The sequence below is a fragment of the Coregonus lavaretus genome (assembly GCF_964263955.1).
Source record: "Coregonus lavaretus genome assembly, chromosome: 21".
NCBI classification, from domain to species: Eukaryota; Metazoa; Chordata; class Actinopteri; order Salmoniformes; family Salmonidae; genus Coregonus; species Coregonus lavaretus.
In genome coordinates this window covers 3106834-3123116 of record NC_140008.1, presented here as the reverse complement: position 1 = coordinate 3123116, position 16283 = coordinate 3106834, and the positions used below count along the sequence as shown (strand labels likewise).

Genomic DNA, 16283 nt, shown 5'->3' with positions numbered 1-16283 from the left:
TTTCCCATGCCAATAAAGCACTTTGAATTTAATTGAAACTGAGAGAGAGACAGAGAGAGAGGGGGTGAGAGAGGGGGTGAGAGAGTGAGAGAGAGAGAGAGAGAGAGGGAGAGAGAGAGAGAGAGTGAGAGAGAGAGAAGAGAGAGAGAGGAGAGAGAGAGAGAGAGAGAGAGAGAGAGAGAGAGAGAGAGAGAGAGAGAGAGAGAGAGAGAGTGAAGTGAGAGAAAGAGAGAGAGACAGAGAGAGAGAGAGAGAGAGAGAGAGAGAGAGAGAGAGAGAGAGAGAAGAGAGAGAGAGAGAGAGAGAGAGAGAGAGAGAGAGAGAGAGAGAGAGAGAGAGAACCAAAATATACATCTTCAATATGGGGAAACACTGAAGCAATACAAACACACCCTAAGAACAAAAAAGGAACAGCACATTAGAAATCAGCTAGATGTGATTGAGGAATCCATAGAATCAAACCCCTTCTGGGAGAATTGGAATAAATTAAACAAACCTCATAGTGAGGAATTGGCTTTCCAAAATGGGGATATGTGGAGAAATCACTTTGCAAACCTCTACAGCAATATAACAAAGAGCCCAGAACAACAAGATATACAAGAAAAATTACAAATCCTTGAATCAGCAGTCAAAGACTATTAGAATCCTGTGGATACCCCAATTACAGAACAAGAATTATTGGAAAAACTTTGCACTCTCCAACCCAAAAAGGCCTGTGGTGCTGATGGTATTTTAAATGAAATGATCAAATATACAGACCACAAATTCAAATTGGCTATACTCAAACTCTTCAACATTATCCTAACTGCAGGTATTTTCCCCGATATTTGGAACCAAGGATTGATCACACCAATTTATAAAAATTGAGACAAATTTGACCCAAATAATTACAGAGGAATTTGCGTTAACAGCAATTTGGGGGAAATTCTCTGCAGTATCATAAACAGCAGACTACATAATTTCCTTGATGAACACAACGTCCTAAGCAGAAGCCAGATTGGATTTGTAAAAAATTATCGTACAACAGACCACATTTACACCCAAATCAAAACAAAGGCAAATCTACTCGTGTTTTGTAGTCTTCAAGAAAGCATTTGATTCAATTTGGCATGAAGGTCTTTTTTACAAACTAATAGAAAGTGGTATTGGAGGAAAACATATGATGTTATTAAATCAATGTACACTAAAAACAAATGTGCGATTAAAATCGGCAACAAGCAAACAGACTTCTTCTCTCAGGGACGTGGAGTGAAACAGGGCTGCCCAATAAGTCCAACACTATTTAACATCTACATTAACGAATTGGCAAAAACATTAGAAGAATCGGCAGCACCTGGTCTCACCCTACACAACACTGAAATCAAGTGTCTGCTGTACGCAGATGACCTGGTGCTACTGTCTCCCACTAAGGAGGGGTTACAGCAGCATCTAGATCATCTGCACAGATTCTGTCAGACCTGGGCCCTGACCGTTAATCTAGAAAAAACGAATATAATGATATTCCAAAAAAGGTCAGGAAATCAGGATGACAAATATAAATTATATTTGGACACAGTTCTATTAGAACACACCAAAAATTACACATATCTAGGACTAAATATCAGCAACACAGGTAGCTTTCACATGGCTGTGAATGAGCTGAGAGACAAAGCAAGAAGAGCATTCTATGCCATTAAAAGGAATATTAAAATTGAAATTCCAATTAGAATCTGGCTCAACATTTTCCAATCAGTTATAGAACCAATTGCTCTATATGGCAGCGAAGTATGGGGTCCGCTCTCTAATACTGAATTTACCAAATGGGACAAACATCCAATCGAAATACTGCATACAGAGTTTTGCAAGACTGTATTGCAAGTGCAAAGAAAAACTCAAAATAACGCATGTAGAGCAGAATTGGGCCAATACCCCCTCCTTATTCGAATAGAAAAAAGAGCCATCAAATTTTACAACCATCTAAAAACAAGTGACCCCAAAACATTCCATCACACAGCTCTACTATGTCAAGAGATGAAACAAGAGAAGAGTCCCCTCTAACCAAAAGAGAGAAAGAAAGGGAGAGAGGGAGAGAGAAAGAAAGGGAGAGAGGGAGCAAGGGAGAGAGAGAGAGAGAGAGGGAGAGAGAAAGAAGGGAGAGAGGGAGAGAGGGAGAGAGAGGGAGGGAGAGAGAAAGAAAGTGAGAGAGGGAGAGAGAGAGAGAGAGAGAGAGAGAGAGAGAGAGAGAGAGAGAGAGAGAGAGAGAGAGAGAGAGAGAGAGAGAGAGAGAGAGAGAGAGAGAGAGAGAGAGAGAGAGAGAGAGAGAGAGAGAGAGAGAGAGAGAGAGAGAGAGAGAGAGAGAGAAATAGAGAACTCACTGGGACTGTGTCTGCCTCTTTAGACTGCTCTGTCAGGGTGGATTAGAAGTTGCCTCTGTGTGTGTGTGTGTGTGTGTGTGTTACACAAGAATAGTAAACCAAGAAAAATATGACCAACTGGGGACATTTTGTTGGTCCCCACAAGGTCAAATGCTATTTCTAAGGGGTTTAGGGTTAAGGTTAGAATTAGGGTTAGGGTTAGGGTTAGGAGATAGGGTTAGGGTTAGGGGTTAGGGTTAGGGTTAAGGTTAGGTTTTTGGGTTAAGGTTAGGGTTAGGGTTAGGGTTAGGGTTAGGATGGATCTGGGAAGTTGATGTCTTCCTGTGCCAGTAACAGGATGTTAGGGTTAGGGTTAGGGTTAGGAGATAGGGTTAGGGTTAGGGGTTAGGGTTAGGGTTAAGGTTAGGTTTTTGGGTTAAGGTTAGGGTTAGGGTTAGGGTTAGGAGATAGGGTTAGGGTTAGGGGTTAGGGTTAGGGTTAAGGTTAGGTTTTTGGGTTAAGGTTAGGGTTAGGGTTAGGGTTAGGGTTAGGGTCAGGATGGATCTGGGAAGTTGATGTCTTCCTGTGCTAGTAACAGGATGTTTGGGTTAGGGTTAGGGTTAGGGTTAGGGTTAGGGTTAGGGTCAGGATGGATCTGGGAAGTTGATGTCTTCCTGTGCCAGTAACAGGATGTTTGTCTCACATGTCATAACACTGGGACAGCAACGCCATCAGGAAAAGACCAAGAACTCTATTACAATTTCTGTGGAGGTTGATTACCATCTGCTGGTGTCTCACATACAGTTTCCATATCTCACAAACTTGTCTAAACTCTCCTCTCTCCTCTCCTCTCCTCTCCTCTCCTCTCCTCTCCTCTCCTCTCCTCTCCTCTCCTCTCCTCTCCTCTCCTCTCCTCTCCTCTCCTCTCCTCTCCTCTCCTCTCCTCTCCTCTCCTCTCCTCTCCTCTCCTCTAGGTGTGTACATCCTGATAGCTGTGGGAGCTGTGATGATGTTTGTAGGGTTCCTTGGTTGCTACGGGGCCATCCAGGAATCTCAGTGTCTCCTGGGCACGGTGAGTGAGTGACCACTAGAGGGCAGCAGGACACACTTCATATCTGTCACGGCATTCCTCTAAAGCCCTATTCACACGGGGCTCGTATTACTAAAGAACGTTGGTTATGTAATTTTTACCTCCAGAATGTCTGTTATTCCAGAGGACGATTCGGATGGGTTTAGTTTATTCCAAACTGTAATTATTTCCTTTTTTTTGTGTAATTTTTCTAGGCGTGAAGATATTTCAATGAATCCAGGCGATAACGATAACAGGGCTACACCGATAACTCCAGCTTTGGTTGTCAAGTTTCTAAACCATACCAAACCATCTTTGGTATAGTGTCGCCATAGTATTTGAATCGAGGAAGTGTGATCATAATCATTAGGATATTTTAGTGATCCGCAGTATGTCCTAAATGCCTGCCCAGCCTTCAGATGTGAGCTAAACAGTGCACTTGCGCTTGAGATGCGTTTTAAAGCCATGGATGAGAAATGTAACTAATCATTTCTAAACGTTTAGGTCACTTGTATGCTGCTTTGCGATATATTAACAGCAAGGGTTGCATTAAATATGCGCAGTATTTTTTTATGGTGCATTTGGCAATATTCAATTCATTTGCACAAAACGTAAAAAAAACAATAACATTAACCCCTAAGGTCGATATCCGCACCCTTGCAGAAATCTAATTAGCAAAATAATAAAATATCTGCCTATGTCGCACTTCCGCATCTGCAGAGCTAGAGCGGTGTTTGTCAGACCATGACACATCCCAAGAATCGGTCACAAAATCGTCTGTAGCGTCCGAACGGTTTGGCCTAAAAAACTATTATCAGATGAGACTCTCACGAACACAATGGCGTTCTCCGTTTTGCTCTACGACCCCCAGAGGCGTCTTGGGACTCGTCTGAAGTCGGTACAGCCGACTTCTGTCTGAAGCGTCGGAACAACTACACACTAGTAATATTGGCCCCTTTGTGGAAAGATGTACACTACCAGTTAAAATGTTGGACACACCTACTCATTCAAGGGTTTTTCAAAAAAAAAAAAATACAATTTTTTACATTGTAGAATAATAGTGAAGACATCAACACTATGAAATAACACATATGGAAGCATATAGTAACCAAAAAAGTCTTAAACAAATCAAAGGCCATCAAGGCAAAGCGTGGCTATTTGAAGAATCTCAAATATAAAATATATTTTGATTTGTTTAACACTTATTTGGTTACTACATGATTCCATATGTGTTGTTTCATCGTTTTGATGTCTTCACTATTATTCTACAATGTAGAAAATAGTACAAATAAAGAACAACCCTTGAATGAGTAGGTGTTCTAAAACGTTTGACCGGTAGTGTATATATAATGTTTCCTAATCTTTCTTATATCTCTCAGACAGACACTTCAGAACAAACTTTCTTTAGATTTTTTTGGGGGACTATCTGTTGTTCCAATCTGTTGGCTAATAAAATAAAATGTTTCATCAAATCATTTTTTTTATATATATATATTTGATCATTCAAGGGGTCTTAAAATTCAAAATCAAATAGAAAAATGATCCTTGGTATGACCTTAAAACAATCCCATGTAGCTTAGTAGAACCCAATCTCAGGCCAGCTATACTGTCTCGCAATTGAGCCGTTACTTTGTTTACTACGAGCGAAGCTTACTGGTTTCTCCATGCCAGGGATGACACAGAATCCAGGGACAGCTTTGTCTGCGTACGCAGATGATGTGACAGTGTTCATTACAGTGAGCGAGGACGTTCAGGTTCTCTCAAGTGCTCTGGAAGTGTATGAGAAGGCCTCTTCGCCTAGGATGAATTGGGCCAAAAGTGAAACTCTGTGGGCAGTGGGTTACAATGGGGGCAGGAATGGGGTGAGGGGCTCAGAGGAGTTTCAGAAAAAGAACTGGGAGGGTGTAGTGGAGAAGGTGTGTGCCAGACTGTCTCGGTGGAAATGGTTGCTGCCCCAGCCGGCCTATAGGGGAAGGGTTCTGGGTAGCCAACAACCTGACCTCCTCCACCCTGTGGCACAGACTGATAGTGTTACGGCCACCAGGAGGTCTAATACAGGAGCTTTCTACTGGTCAGGACAGCACTGATACAGGAGCTTTCTACTGGTCAGGACAGCACTGATACAGGAGCTTTCTACTGGTCAGGACAGCACTGATACAGGAGCTTTCTACTGGTCAGGACAGCACTGATACAGGAGCTTTCTACTGGTCAGGACAGCACTGATACAGGAGCTTTCTACTGGTCAGGACAGCACTGATACAGGAGCTTTCTACTGGTCAGGACAGCACTGATACAGGAGCTTTCTACTGGTCAGGACAGCACTGATACAGGAGCTTTCTACTGGTCAGGACAGCACTGATACAGGAGCTTTCTACTGGTCAGGACAGCACTGGATTCGAGCTGCGGCCTTGTACCTGCCACTGCAAGAAGGTGGGCAGGGCCCAGTGGACATTGCCTCAAGGGTCACGGCTTTCCGTCTGCCTGCAGCCCAGAGACTGTTATAACACGATGGTCTCAGCTGGATGGATACAGACTGCTGAGGAGGGCGGGTCGGCTGGGCCTGGACAAGCAGCTGTTCCTCTTGAGACTGGAAGGGGGTTGATTTGACTGGCCTCACTCCTTCCAACAGTCTGTCCTGCAAGCTTGTCAAGTGCTTGCAGGACAAGCCAGCCTGTGTTCAATCCTGCTAGGGGGCTGGATGTACAAAGTTGGGGCACATGATGCAGAGCATGAGTAGTGGTGAAGCTGGAAGAGAGGGTGGGTCATCCGGCCTGCTGAAGCAGGTGGTAACAGAGGTCCGGTCATCCGGCCTGCTGAAGCAGGTGGTAACAGAGGTCCGGTCATCCGGCCTGCTGAAGCAGGTGGTAACAGAGGTCCGGTCATCCGGCCTGCTGAAGCAGGTGGTAACAGAGGTCCGGTCATCCGGCCTGCTGAAGCAGGTGGTAACAGAGGTCCGGTCATCCGGCCTGCTGAAGCAGGTGGTAACAGAGGTCTCCGAATCCTTCCAGCAACTTATCGGGCATTTGTGTCCAACAACACACACGCTGACCAGTAGGAGGGCCAAGATTACATTATCCCTACTGTGAATGTCACCGCTGCTGCTGAGGAGGGGTGCAGGAGGGTGAGGGGATGCTGCTGTCTTTCAAGACCCCAGAACTGGGGGAGTTCATGGCAGTGGGAAGAAAGGCGATGTACACGACATGTGTAAAGGTGTCGCGTGCGTCCTCCCTGGCAGGGGTGAGATCAACGAGGTGGGCCGGTTTGTTTGGACCAATCGCTGCCAATTGATAAATGGACAGCTGACCCCCAATGGAGGATAATACATGGAGCCATAGCCACCAACAGGCATCTGGTCCACCTGGATCCTAGTGTTGGGGAGGGGTGTCCGTTCTGTGTCTGGTCCACCTGGATCCTAGTGTTGGGGAGGGGTGTCCGTTCTGTGCCTGAATCTGAGTTGCTAGCTCATCTTTTTATCCAATGTCCCAGACTGGTGGGGATGTTTACACTGTTAACCAGCTGGTTTTCTGCCTTGGGGAAGTATTGGGGCTGTTTACACTGTTAACCAGCTGGTTTTCTGCCTTGGGGAAGTATTGGGGCTGTTTACACTGTTTACCAGCTGGTTCTCTGCCTTGGGGATGTATTGGGGCTGTTAACATTGTTAACCAGCTGGTTCTCTGCCTTGGGGAATTATTGGAGCTGTTTACACTGTTAACCAGCTGGTTCTCTGCCTTGGGGAAGTATTGGGGCTGTTTACACTGTTTACCAGCTGGTTCTCTGCCTTGGGGATGTATTGGGGCTGTTAACATTGTTAACCAGCTGGTTCTCTGCCTTGGGGAATTATTGGAGCTGTTTACACTGTTAGCCAGCTGGTTCTCTGCCTTGGGGAAGTATTGGGGCTGTTTACATTGTTAACCAGCTGGTTCTCTGCCTTGGGGGAGGTCTTGGGGCTGTTTACACTGTTAACCAGCTGGTTCTCTGCCTTGGGGAAGTATTGGGGCTGTTTACATTGTTAACCAGATGGTTATCTGCCTTGGGGGAGGTCTTGGGGCTGTTCACATTGTTAACCAGCTGGTTTCTCCCTTGGCGGAGGTTATGGGGCTGTTTACATTGTTAACCAGCTGGTTCTCTGCCTTGGGGGCGGTCTTGGGGCTGTTTACAAGTAAAGCCCTGAGATTACATGTATATCCAATTAGAAAAGGTTTACAAATTAACCTTTATGTTTCTTTCTCTTTCAGTTCTTTTTCATGTTGATATGCCTGTTCGCCTGTGAGGTGGCTGCTGGGATCTGGGGATTCAGCAACCGAGACACAGTAAGACACCCACCCACCCACACAACCCCCCCCCCCCCCCCCCCCCCACCCCCCCACCCATCCCACCAACTCACACAGGGTACCAACATACACCCCACCCCACCCCCACCCCACACCCACACAAACACACTCCCCCTGCCCCCCCACCCCATACACACACACACAGACCCCCCCCCCCCCCCACACACACACAGAGACATTGTACAAACCCCTAACTAACGTCTGCTGTTCCAGATCTCCAAGGAGATGATTAACTTCTATGATGCAGCGTACATCAAGTCAGTGGACGTCGTAGACTCTCCCACCAAAACAGCTGCTATCAAAGTCCTGGAGGTGTTCCACGAGACGGTACGTCGTCACCCTCACCATTATCATATAAGTCTGTTAAATTGTTATAGTATCATGTTATCTTACAACGGTAGCTATTCTTGTTGAAAAATGTCTCTGTTATTGCTGAGGGAAAGAGATGCACAGCTGATCACAGTGTTATTTCAGTGTTCGTTATGTTTGTTACAATACCTCTATATGATGTATTCTCCTCAATGTGATAGTTTGTTGTGTGATCGTTCAGTAGCACCTACGGGAGGGGGGGGGGGGGGGGGAATACCAATCAATCGACTAATCAATCAAGCAATGGCATGACTGACCGGTTGTCTCTACCTGTGTTTTCGTCAGCTGGACTGCTGTGGTAAAGGAGATGACTCCCCCTTATTCGTACAAGTAGCCGGAGCCCTGTGTCCCAAGAAGACCCTGGAAGATGCCCTGTTGAAACCTTCGGTACAGTACACCACACGGTGGCGGTCGGTGCCGTTTAAAATGGAGGACAATTATGTTTTTTAATGAGCATGGCCTTATTTCTATTACAGCATATTGGATGACTGTCATTCATATTCCATCCACCCAGCTCAATGTAACGTTGGTAGGTTTAGGCTACTACATGATACTAAAATGTTCCCTATACCCATCATGAGGTTGCTTCAACCTAGCCTATGAATAAAGGTTTACAACGTAGGTGCACAGGTCGAGAGAAATGTGAGTAATCAAGGTGACAGACAGTGACACATTCAATACCGCCTTGAGCACTCTTGCCTGCATCTAGCTGATCTAGGGAGTAATCATTAGTCCAAACAATTGCAAACGAGAGTTTCTATTGGACAAATTCAGGTATGTTTATTCCCATTTCATTCCGGTTTCTTCCGTTTAAGAAACGTTTTAAAACAGAATTGTCCGAATGAATACACCCCTGATCGCAAACACAGTCACTTTCATAGTAGCCACATACAAACAGCATGATCACTTGCTCGTTGTATAATTCCTTCTCACATCCACGCGCTCGCCTCCCCTCACCTTTTCCCTTCACTTGTGGACATCAGTGCACAACACAACAGCTGTCTGTGACCAAGCGAAAAAACCTTTTCAAGCCAAACCTTCATACCATAACCGCTAACCGCTACACACAGCCTTCATCGTTATCACCATATTAGCTAACGTTAGTAAACCTGCTACAATCATGCAGTACAGTTTAGCAAACAGTTTAGCAGTTACACCGGCGTGCCCCTGTGGCAATACATTTATAAAACCAAAAGCTTACTTTGACTTGGAAGAGTTCCAGTGTTGGATAGCCTCTCTGTTTGAGCCGGGTGTTTGAGTAGGCTAAACTATCCAGTTGCATTCACTTAGCTAAGTAAGTGAAAGAGAAAAAAAATACAACAAAATATCTCTCTCGCTGTTGTTCCAAACTGTTCAACTATTGTCTTTCTCTCTCTTTGAGTCAATTACTCACCACATTTTAGCTAGCTAGCAGTAGCTTATGCTTTCAGTACTAGATTCATTCTCTGATCCTTTGATTGGGTGGACAACATGTCAGTTCATGCTGCAAGAGCTCTGATAGGTTGGAGGACGTCGTCCGGAAGTTGTCATAGTTACTGTGTAAGTCTATGGAAGGGGGTGAGAACCGTGAGCCTCCTAGGTTTTGTATTGAAGTCAGTGTACCTATAGGAGGACGTAAACTAGCTGTACTCCGGCTACACCATGTTGCAGGGTGTTTTAATCAATTATTTAGTGACGTGAATATATTTAGTATAGTTTTGTCTAAAAAGGATAACTTTTTAAAAATGTTTTTAATATAAAAAAAAAATGTAATTCACTGAGGAGGATGGTCCTCCCCTTCCTCCTCTGAGAAGCCTCTACTGCAGTACACATCCATGTAAAATCACATGTAAAATCACATGACAAAATCACATGTTTTTACCTGGGATTTTATTCATATTTTCTTTTTGTGTGTGTAATTCTTACCCCCCCCTTTTTCTCCCCAATTTCGTGATAACAATCTTGTAATAATATGCCATTTAGCAGACGCTTTTATCCAAAGCGACTTACAGTCATGCATGCATAAATGTTTTGTATATGGGTGGTCCCAGGGATCGAACCCACTACCTTGGTGTTACAAGCGCCGTGCTCTACCAGCTGAGCTACAGAGGTCTCATCGCTGCAACTCCACAATGGGCTCGGGAGAGGCAAAGGTCGAGTCATGTATCCTCCGAAACATGACCTGCCAAACCGCTCTTCTTAACACCCGCCCGCTTAACCTGGGAAGCCAGCCGCACCAACGTGTCGGAGGAAACACCGTTCAACTGACGACCGAAGTCAGCCTGCAGGCGCCCAGCCCGCCACAAGGAGTCGCTAGAGCGCGATGAGCCAAGTGAAGGCCCCCCGGCCAAACCCTCCCCTAACCCAGATGACGCTGGGCCAATTGTGCGCCGCCCTATGGGACTCCCCAATCACGGCTGGTTGTGACACAGCCTGGGATCGAACCCCAGGCTGTAGTGACGACGCAACACTGCGACGCAGTGCCTCAGACCGCTGCGCCACTCTGGAGTTTTTTTAAAGGGCAATAAGATAATATAACTTCACATGAGTCAAACAGGTGGTTTTCGGACACGTGTAAAGTTTCACATACATTTTTCACATGACTCAGACGTGGTTTCATATAATAAATTCCACGTTTTGCTTTTGTAACTGGAGAGATTAGAATCCGGATCTCCCACGGGAGAAGCCGACGTCTTGACCATTAGACCAAGAGGGCCAAAGCTAACTTTTGAAGTCGCAAGCGGGGCTACCTCGTCACGTGACCATGAGCAACCGCGATCGACTCATTCATCGTGTGACCATGAGCAACCGCGATCGACTCATTCATCATGTGACCATGAGCAACCATGACCGACTCATTCATCATGTGACCATGAGCAACCATGACCGACTCATGTCCTCTGGACTTTCACATGTGTATTTTCACATTTTAATGTCAACTTGGCAGGTAGCTTAGGGGTTAAGAGCGTTGTGCCAGTAACCGAAAGTTCGCTGGTTCTAATCCCCGAGCTGATTAGGTGAAAAATCTGTCGATGTGCCCTTGAGCAAGGCACTTAACCCTAATTGCTCCTGTAAGTCGCTCTGGATAACAGCGTCTGCTAATTGACTAAAATGTAAATGTCAACTCAGGCTGTCAAACGATTACATTTTTTAATTGAGTTTATCGCAGGATTTGCTGTGATTAATCAGGATTAATCGCAAATTCATAATTTGCTCAAATTGAGCTGTAATTTAAGATTCTTTATACGAAAATGCCTTACAAGAATATTGACGTCTTGATTTTGTCCAAAGCAACGGTTAGCAAATCAGGTAAATTGACAAACACACTTTCTTTAAGCTCAAAGTCAGCTTGTTTTGACATTGCATTGTTGTTTTTAGCTGTATAGATGATGTATTTTGGATGTTTTCAGTGTATTAACTTGAGTTAACGGATTACCTCTGACAGCGCTAATTTTAACATGTTAACGATGATAAATAAGGAGGCACGGAGCGCTAGTTTCTCTGTTCTTTTCACTGGGCTTCGTCCAACGGTCACTGACCAACGTATGAAGAAGAGAGGCGTGTGCCTGCAGCAGTAACATGACGAATGGATGGCTCAGAAATAATACGTTATTATTTTTAACACACTTTTGATAGGCTCAGGTAGGCTAAGTTACCTTTCCAGAGAATGGCATTACAGAATTTGCAATTCCATATGTGGAAACATTGCTATTACAATATGTCAACACCACCTTTTTACATGTGAGGAGAATAACATTATTTCACCACCATGTGAGTTTTTCACTTGGAGTTTTCTTACACGTGAAACTGCAAATTAGGATTTTATTTTGTGATGATTTTCACATGTGAACTTGAAATTCCACATGTGAATGTGACACTTTCACAAGAGAAAGTGTTTCACATGTGAAACTGCATATCAGATTTTCACGTGAAAGTTTTTAAAATGTGAATCAGCAAATTTCACATGTGCAACTGCAATTACACATCTAAAGTGAAAACATGTTTTTTTTTCTCATGTGAAAAGGTGGTGTTAGCATGTGAATTCTACATTTAATTTAAGCTCAACATGTGCAAACAGTTATTTCAAATGTGGAAATGTGATTTCACATGTGAAACTGCAAATTTGACATTTGTATTTTTTTTGTAAGGGTCAATGTCCAGTGGACTCAATGTTTTGATTTTCTGTAAAATAAAATATTGGTACTGGCCCAAAAACCATGACTTCCCTAGTAGGGAACAATAATCATTATTACTGTCAATCTCTATGTGTTGAATGAATGTTTTACACAGCAGGGTAGTATGCAGGAGGGAAAACAGCGGTTTGAATGAGGGTCCTGACTCCCCCCACTCTGTGTTCCCTTCCCACTAGAGCTGTCATCTGAAGCTAAACGATCTGTTCTCTGAGAAGCTCTACCTGATTGGTCTAGCTGCCCTGGTGGTCGCTGTCATCATGGTGAGTAGCGTTACCACGGAGACGCTCCTGGACAGCAGTCGGATTTTCCTTTCTTTTGATTTTGATTAATTAAAGGTTGAATAAATGTCTTTTTTTTTTTTTTCACTCTAGATCTTTGAGATGATCTTTACCATGGTTCTCTGCTGTGGGATCCGCAATGCCACCCCAGTGTACTAGAACCACAGAACCCTACTAGAACAACGGACCCATAGAACCACAGAACCACAATGGAGGGGCTCAAAGGTACAAATCCTCTACAGATCAAAGTAAACGAAGAGGATTGAAAACGTTACATTTTGTGTTGTAGTTCCTGCTACTTCTTATCATGTTGCAGAAGTATGTACATTTCTATCAGTATTATAAATAGAGACTAGATTGTATTACAGTATTTTCTATGTTTTAACAATACTCCTAATAAGCATTTCGCTACACTATAACATCTGCTAAATATGGATATGCGACCAATATAATTTTATTTGACGGTTTGAGCCTGTCGATAATCTTCGATGACAGTCAGGCGGTGACCAACAGACATTCAGCATCTCTCTAATGCTAAACCTTTTACTTTCTTTTTTCTTTGAGCCTTTTGTATGTTTTCGTGAAGTACTTCTCCAAGGTTTTGTATGTTTTCGTGAAGTACTTCTCCAAGGTTTTGTATGTTTTCGTGAAGTACTTCTCCAAGGTTTTGTATGTTTTCGTGAAGTACTTCTCCAAGGTTTTGTATGTTTTCGTGAAGTACTTCTCCAAGGTTTTGTATGTTTTCGTGAAGTACTTCTCCAAGGTTTTGTATGTTTTCGTGAAGTACTTCTCCAAGGTTTTGTATGTTTTCGTGAAGTATTCTCCAAGGTTTTTGTATGTTTTCGTGAAGTACTTCTCCAAGGTTTTGTATGTTTTCGTGAAGTACTTCTCCAAGGTTTTGTATGTTTTCGTGAAGTACTTCTCCAAGGTTTGAAGAGTTCAGTGCTCTTTTTTTTATGGTGTGTAAACTGCACACAATCATTTAGGCTGCGTCCCAAATGGCACCCAGTTCCCTTTATAGTGCACTACTTTAGACCAAGGTCCATAGGGCTTTAGTAAGCAGTAGTGCACTACATTTGGGAATAGGGTGCCATTTGGGACTAACCCACAGATAGCTTGACGAACAGTGCTTTAGTTGGGACGGTGCTCGCTGGTACAGAGCCAGAGTACCAACTCCTCACATTTCCTACAGCTCGAGCACAGTCACCGCGCCACGTGTTATAGAATATTAGCTTTAAAATATATGTCCCGGAACAGAAGCTTTTCTTGTTCCACTTCAAGCGCTGCCTGCCTACGAACCACTAATAAAAAATAGCACCCTATTTCCTACATAGTGCACTGCTTTTGACCCATAGTTCTATAGGTCCTGGTCAAAAGTAGTGCACTGTAAAGGGAATAGGGTGCCATTTTCGGACGCAGGCTGTATCTGTCCTTCCCTCCTCCGAGATAGTGGAGCTTAACAGTGACGTTATATATGGATCTAATTCATAATGAACCACAAATTAAATTGTGAAAATGTACACTTCTAATAAAAAACCTTTTCTCTTTCTCTCTGTGTATTTGTTGTGGTTTGAAGTTTGTCATTTCACTCTTGACCATCAGAGGGCAGAGTAATATTGATGATGAGCACACGTTTAATTACATTTCCATTTCTACCTTTGGGATCAGATTAATGAGTAAAGATCATTTAAAGTAATGTGTCTAATTAAGCAATAAGGCCTGAGGGGGGGGTGGTATATGGCAAATATACCACGGCTAAGGGCTGTTCTTAGACGCGATGCAACGCGGGTTGCCTGGATACAGCCCTTAGCCGTGGTATATTGGCCATATACCACAAACCCCTGAGGTGCCTTATTGCTATTACTGGTTACCAACGTAATTAGAACAGTAAATTATCATTTTTTTGTCATACCAGTCGTATATTGGCTGATATACCACAGCTTTCATCCAACCAGCATTCAGGGCTCAAACCACCCAGTTTATAATATTCGACATACCACGTATTTTAGAACAATTTCCAAGTACAACCAACTTGAGTACCAAGTGTGTCACCTTAGTAATGTCATTTCTTAATCACATACTCGATTTATCTCTCAGACTTGAACACAATAAGCATCACCTACTTCCCATTGTTGGTACCCACCTCTATTCTCAAGAAACCTCAATAGGACAGTCTGCCCAAACATCAGAAAGTACTGCTAGTCCCAAACCTTTTGGAAAGTGTACCAACACACACACACACACCTCTACCACACACTATCGCTGTGTCAGCCATTCCACCCCACCTTCTTCCCCTCACCCTCCTCCCCTCACCCTCCTCCCCTCACCCTCCACCCCCAACTTCCTCCCCTCACCCTCCTCCCCTCACCCTTCTTCCCCTCACCCTCCACCCCCACCCCCACCCTCCTCCCCTAACCCTCCACCCCTCCCCCTCCTCCCCTCACCCTCCACCCCCACCTTCTTCCCCTCACCCTCCACCCCTCACCCTCCCCTCCCCTCACCCTCCACCCCACCTTCCTCCCCTCACCCTCCACCCCTCACCCTCCTCCCCTCACTCTTCAACCCCTCACCCTTCAACCCCTCACCCTCCACCCCTCACCTTCAACCCCTCACCCTCCACCCCTCACCCTCACCCTCCTCCCCTCACCCTACACCCCTCACCCTCCACCCCCACCTTCAACCCCTCACCCACCACCCCTCACCCTCCACCCCTCACCTTCCACCCATCACTCTCCACCCCTCACCCTCCTCCCCTCACCCTCCACCCTCCACCCCTCACCCTCCTCCTCTCACCTTCCACCCTCACCCTCCACCCCCTCACCTTTGACCCCTCCCCCCTGTTATATATGGCTAATGAATGTGTTATAATGTTCTAGGTGCCCTTCAAATAAGTTTGATCAAATAAAGGGTTTACCTTCATTTTTAAATATGAATACTTGGGGCTCTATTCAACCAGATCCACTTTAGCCGACATCAGCATTGCGGTTGTTTTGGCGTGTCGGAGGTGGAACTGCATTAAAACTGTCAAATCCACAAGTAGCTCCTGGCGTTATACTTTCATGTATTCCGTTTAATGATTTTCTGTTATTTCTCAATCTAAACGCGAGTGGGACGGGTGTGGCTTCGTGACAATGATCACAAGAGCAGCTGCTCACCGATTTGACAGCTGCAACGCAGTTACGCCTCCGACACTGCCAAAAACATCAGCAAGTGGGTGTCGGCTATCGCTTGATCTGATTGAATCCAGGCCTTTTTCTATCTGTGAGAGAACTCATTTAAACTGAAATGAACGCGTTGCGACACATTTAAATTTAAATAAAAGTTATTTCTCTCTCACTATCTCTGTCAGTGTGAGCAGGATGTGGTATGTATTACAAAACATTAAACATGACATGAAACTCCTGTCCTGGTGTGATATCAGATGTGCTAATCAGATTTATTTCAAATGATCTGTCTCTTTGTACAGCATTCTTGTCTCAACGTCAAACACAGACACAGACACACAGACACACACACAGACAGACACAGACACACACACAGACAGACACAGACACACACACACAGACACACAGACACACAGACACAGACACACACAGACACACAGACACACAGACACAGACACACACAGACACACAGACACAGACACACACACACAGACACACAGACACACAGACACACACACACAGACACACACACACACAGACACACACACAGACACACACACACAGACA

General features: G+C 44.5%; 1 protein-coding gene across 1 annotated transcript in view; it reads left to right on the top strand.

The window, feature by feature from the left end:
- Window positions 1–14109, top strand: part of LOC311148692 (CD81 antigen-like) — a gene marked incomplete at its 5' end in the record, with an annotated part of 22306 nt that extends 8197 nt beyond the window's left edge. Inside the window, 6 exons of the mRNA XM_084185671.1 lie at window positions 3308–3405; window positions 7638–7712; window positions 7947–8060; window positions 8388–8489; window positions 12451–12534; window positions 12646–14109. Of these exons, the coding sequence (XP_084041797.1) occupies window positions 3308–3405; window positions 7638–7712; window positions 7947–8060; window positions 8388–8489; window positions 12451–12534; window positions 12646–12711 (539 nt within the window). The 3' untranslated portion in view covers window positions 12712–14109. The remainder of the gene's footprint in view (window positions 1–3307; window positions 3406–7637; window positions 7713–7946; window positions 8061–8387; window positions 8490–12450; window positions 12535–12645) is intronic.
- Between the last annotated feature and the right edge of the window lie 2174 nt (window positions 14110–16283).